General features: G+C 42.5%; 1 protein-coding gene across 1 annotated transcript; it reads right to left on the bottom strand.

The window, feature by feature from the left end:
• Positions 1–2,106: 2,106 nt before the first annotated feature.
• On the bottom strand, positions 2,107–4,074 carry gas1a (growth arrest-specific 1a). The gene has a single exon (XM_047382495.1). The coding sequence runs from the start codon at positions 3,567–3,569 to the stop codon at positions 2,784–2,786; it is 786 nt and encodes a 261-aa protein (XP_047238451.1). The 5' UTR covers positions 3,570–4,074; the 3' UTR covers positions 2,107–2,783.
• Between the last annotated feature and the right edge of the window lie 737 nt (positions 4,075–4,811).

Below are 4,811 nucleotides of genomic sequence, written 5' to 3'. Positions count from 1 at the left end.
ATCTTTGTCTTAAACGCTTAGAAAGGATCTCAGATCTGAAGCATCCCAGGTTGGTTGGGAGCGTAGCACCTTTGTAAACACTGCGCTTTGATAAGCTCGGGGTGAAGGGGTGAAGTGATCTGCATGGGGTGAAGTGTGGGACGTTTTGTTCAGGAGGCCAAGGAGAAAGAGCTTGGATGTGAGCTGAGCTCAGTGAAGCACAGTTGATGGCAGAGATACCTTACACATGCTTAAAGAGCTGGAACACAAACAGCCACAGTTTGTATATTAAACCAAAAAGCAACACACACCACACATGCACACACACATACACACAAAACACACACGCATTTTACACAGTCCTCTCTATACTCAAGGAGGAAGAGTAGGCATGTTGTCATATACAGTGTTTTATGTTAATTGTTGATCTTTAATCTTCAAATTCTAATTTTTTTTTAGTCATAGCACAAAACCATGAAACAAACTACAAACCAGAATTTAAACCAACTTGTTTTTAGGACAAGCAAGCAAGTTTTTTGAGATTTTTGCACTTCATTTATCTATTCACGCATTGTGCATTATTACAGCCTAATCAACACACGCTGTTCCTTTCCTAAGTGCTGAAAATGCCTGAACAAATGCGAGAAGCAAAAAGAAAGACTTCGAGGAGGAAGAGGAGGAGGGGAGGACATGCAGGGCTGCAGAGCTATTCCCCTGCCTGGAAAGCTTCAGGCATAGTGGATCGCATTACTGACGCTGCAGGAAACTGACCATGGTATTTCATTTAGAAGCCGCAGCGTTTGAAGTCAACAAAAATAAGGCATGGATTTTTAGTTGTTTGCAACCTATTTGAAAAGTGAAAATATTGAAAACAGTTTTCCATTAGTTTTTACTCCAAATATACATGCATATTTATAGTCTGTGGCGCTATAAAGCACATTAAAGAAACGCAGGTAGGAAAACGTTCTCTTCCCAAGCCTGTCACACATTTTTCCCCACTTCTTTTCTTCCAGCGAGGGCCCAAGCAGATCGTTCCCACATGCTTCCCCACAGCTCGGCTCTCAAGAGGTGTCAAGACGGCCTGAAAGAATGAAGTGCCTCCCCATTGTGCTACCCAACTATTATGTGTTTAACATTTCCATGACAAAGATGCCACTCGACTTCTCCTCTATCCATTCAGCTGAAAGGCCCTTGTCCCCAGCGCTAATAAAACATTTTGCTGCACATCATGGATGTAAAGCACCGACCAGAAGAGATGATTCTGCAATATCTCCTGTTTTTTCTCCTGCTATATTTTTTTATTTGCATACTCAGTAGTCAAATTAATTCAAATGCTACACAAACTTTCCACTAAAAGATAGTTGCCAAGCCCGTGGTAAAAAACAGGAAAAAGTGGAAAGTGGAAATGTTTTTAGGTGTCAGAGGCAGAGCAGAGTTGTTGGTGGCTGTAGGGGGGGGGGGGGGGGGGGGGGGGGGGGTTGTTGATTTATGGTGACATTTGTTTTTGACAAAAGGCAGCTAAATCAAGACATTGCAGGTCATTAGGCTATCAGTCAGCAGGGGGAAACTTAGACGAGGGTGTAGTTGAAACTAAGGGGGTGGCAATTCATGTTGGCAACATTTTACTAAAGTGTAAAAAAAATTAAAACACAATGATCTCTCACGCAGCTTTTCATTACTTTGATCAAATTATTGCATTTTATTTAATTAAAATAAAGCATGTCTGAGTAAAACTGCAACTGTCAACAAAAATTACTGACAAAATCTGAGCTCCTTTTTTTTACCCTTAACCATCACGTAAATTTGAATGACAAAAAAATAAATACCACACTGATTTACATTACTGTCATTCAGTAGACATAAAAAACAACTTGCTGAAGTAACTTAGAGGCATCACATATGAATATTTTAGGCAAAACCTATCTTAAGTGCTTCCATTATACCCTATCTAAAATGTACAGGCTTGCTTATTAAAGCTTGTTAACTTTTTGTTTGTTTGTTTATTGAATCCCAAGCATCAAAATATATTCATAACTATCCCATCAAGACTTCACAAATTATCTGGTTTAACACTGTCAAATGAAGCAATGTGGCACAAATGGAAAAACAACTCACAGTCGCAAAATGTGATCTTCAAGTTTTCTTTATGCCTTCGGAAAAAAGGGATATTATTAAGGCAATAATACAGTGGATTTAGACATTTGTTTTTAATCTAGACTTTACATCATGAATAAATCATCTCATAGCCTAAAACAGAGGATTCTTTTGAACAAAGAGCAAAACAAATTATATCAGCTATACATGTATTTACAGTACATTTACAACGTTTTCAGTCAAAATAACTTCCCTTTAAAGCTGGATTTCCCAGTCTTTATACACATACTGGCTATTTGGAGACATGTAATAAATTACTGTTTCACTTTTACTCCTAATCTTATTTACAAGTTACATTAAATATTGGTAAATCAGGTATCAGTGATGCCAAATGGCAACTGCCTTGTCATATAAAAAAATATAGTTCAAACTTTAAAACTAAGGAGAAGGATTGGCAGTGCACAGCTGATTAAGACAAGTTTACAATCAGAGTCTGTGACAGGAGAAAGTTGGCAATCCTGTTTAGCTTATCTCATAAGCAAAGCATCTGTAGAACCTCACATCTTTTACATCCTTTTCATCCTATTTGCAGATGAATATTCCATTATGATGGGGAAGAGATGTCAGTTCAGTTTGTCTGGCTTTTGATATTGCAGGTCAATGAGTGCCAAAAGTTGTCCTATTTATCAGGACAATAGAAACCCCCAGGATTAAAAGAGGGGCGACAGAGCCAGAATGGATGCCAGCAGGGTTAATCCCCAGCGGCCCTCAGCCAGGTGAGAGGCTTTGCTCTCCGGTTCCGTTGTACTCTCCGAGTACAAGATGTCATCGTCGTCCTCGTCATCGGGCCCGCTGCCTTCGTACCTGTATAAGTCTGGATTGTCGAAGCACAGCGCCTTCATGCTGCTCTTCACGAACTCACAGATGGCCCTCTCCGTCCCGTCGCACATGCAGGTCTCCAGCTTCTGACCCTTGGGGATTTTACGCATGTTTGCGATCACGTTACGGCAGGCGTTCGTGCAGATCGCGCCGTTAAAAAGTTTCCCGCAGTGATGCAAGTACTCCTGCATGGCCGAATTGCACTGCGCGTCCCGCCCGCACTGGAGCCGGGCTTCAGTGCAGCCCGTGCTGGTAGTCCTAGGGAGGCAAGGCTCGATGGCCTGCTTGGTGCGTGCGCACCTCAAGTCTTCACCGCAGCTGCAGTCCTCCAAAGCCGGGCCACTTTTGGTCATGTTGAGCTGGACGAGAGAGGAGATGCAGTGGCTGGGACACCTCTTCCTACCCCCGTTCAGCACGGGCCCGCAGGCTAGGACGTAGTGGTCGTAGGCGTAGTTGCAATCGGGCTCGTTTTTACAGTTCAGGATGGCTTGCCAGCAGATCAGCCGCCGGCCGTGGTGCGGGGAACCCACAGATAAGTAGCCAAACATCAGAAGCACGCAGCAAAGAGGCCAAACAGCTCTGCAGACTCCTTGCATTGAAAGACTGACGTTTTCCATTGTCTAAGGCTGCTTGACACGGCCAAACTCAAAGCAGTGTCATAAGTACATCCATTGATAGAGTCCAATCTGGAGAAGCGTTATTTAGTTCGAGGCAGATGGTGCGTGATCGTGCCAGTATGTGGGCGTTTAGCGGATTGCCACGGCGTAGTGTAATCCCCTCCAGAAACCCGTCATTGATGATCCACTCGAGCCGGATTCCTGAGCGAGCCGTCCGCTATCCGTACATGGTTGAGCGTAAAAAAAAAACTACAAATGAAAAACTGAATCAGAAACTCAGACGCATCCAGAGAGAAAACAACGTTCTCCCAAAAGAGTGGGAGAGTTCTCATTACATGGAAGAGGGACAAATGCCGCGGGTCTCAGTTGCGCGGATCTTCACGAAACAGCGAGGGAATCCGGACAAGCCTCGAGTGCGCTGGCTCATTAAGCGCTACTTGTTAGGAGGGCTCCAAACAAACAGTGCGAGAAGGGAAACAACAACTCTTGCGGGTTTCAAAGTGGTCCTCTACTTCCAACCCCTCTGAGCATTTGTCTTTGGGTTCCTCAGTCCCCCTCCTCCCGCTTTCCCCCTGCCATACATTTGTGAAGTGCGCCTCATTGGTTGGCAACTTGTTGAGGGTTCGTACGTAATCATGGGCGGGAGTTTATGGTGGGAGGAGGGCGAGCCTTGAGAAAACACTCCATGAGGAGAGGATGAATGCGCCTGAGTGTAGATTGAGTGGTGGGAACATTGCTCCTAATTATGTGGGCACATAATTGTGAAACCTTTTATGTGCTCGTTGAACTTATTCAAAAAAAAAAAAAAAAACTGGGAACCCTGAAGTCATAATATGCTGAGATTACTTAAATACAATGTAAATAGGCTTATTTATCTAGTTATTATCTATTAGTTATTATCAGTGATTTCTCAGCCGACCAGTGGGCATACCAAATACAATTACCCTTTTGATATCGGATAAAACTATAATCATCCTGATATTCCACTATTATGAACAATAATAAATGTAATTACAGATGTAAGAACAAGTTCCTAATGAGTGCAAAAGTATTCATAGGCCTTGAACTTTTTTCAAACTTTCTCATGTTACAACTACACATATTAGTACATTTTAATTTGGATTTCATGTTATGAATCAACACCATTTTACCCATAATTCTCATGTGGTGCATAGTTTTTGACAAATAACCATCTAAAAAGAGCATCTATATGCTTTACACATGCAGGAAAAAATCATTTGC

Source organism: Girardinichthys multiradiatus, chromosome 12 (genome assembly GCF_021462225.1).
Source record: "Girardinichthys multiradiatus isolate DD_20200921_A chromosome 12, DD_fGirMul_XY1, whole genome shotgun sequence".
Lineage (NCBI taxonomy): Eukaryota > Metazoa > Chordata > Actinopteri > Cyprinodontiformes > Goodeidae > Girardinichthys > Girardinichthys multiradiatus.
Note: the sequence above shows the minus strand (reverse complement) of the source record. Positions and strands in the feature narration are given on the sequence as shown.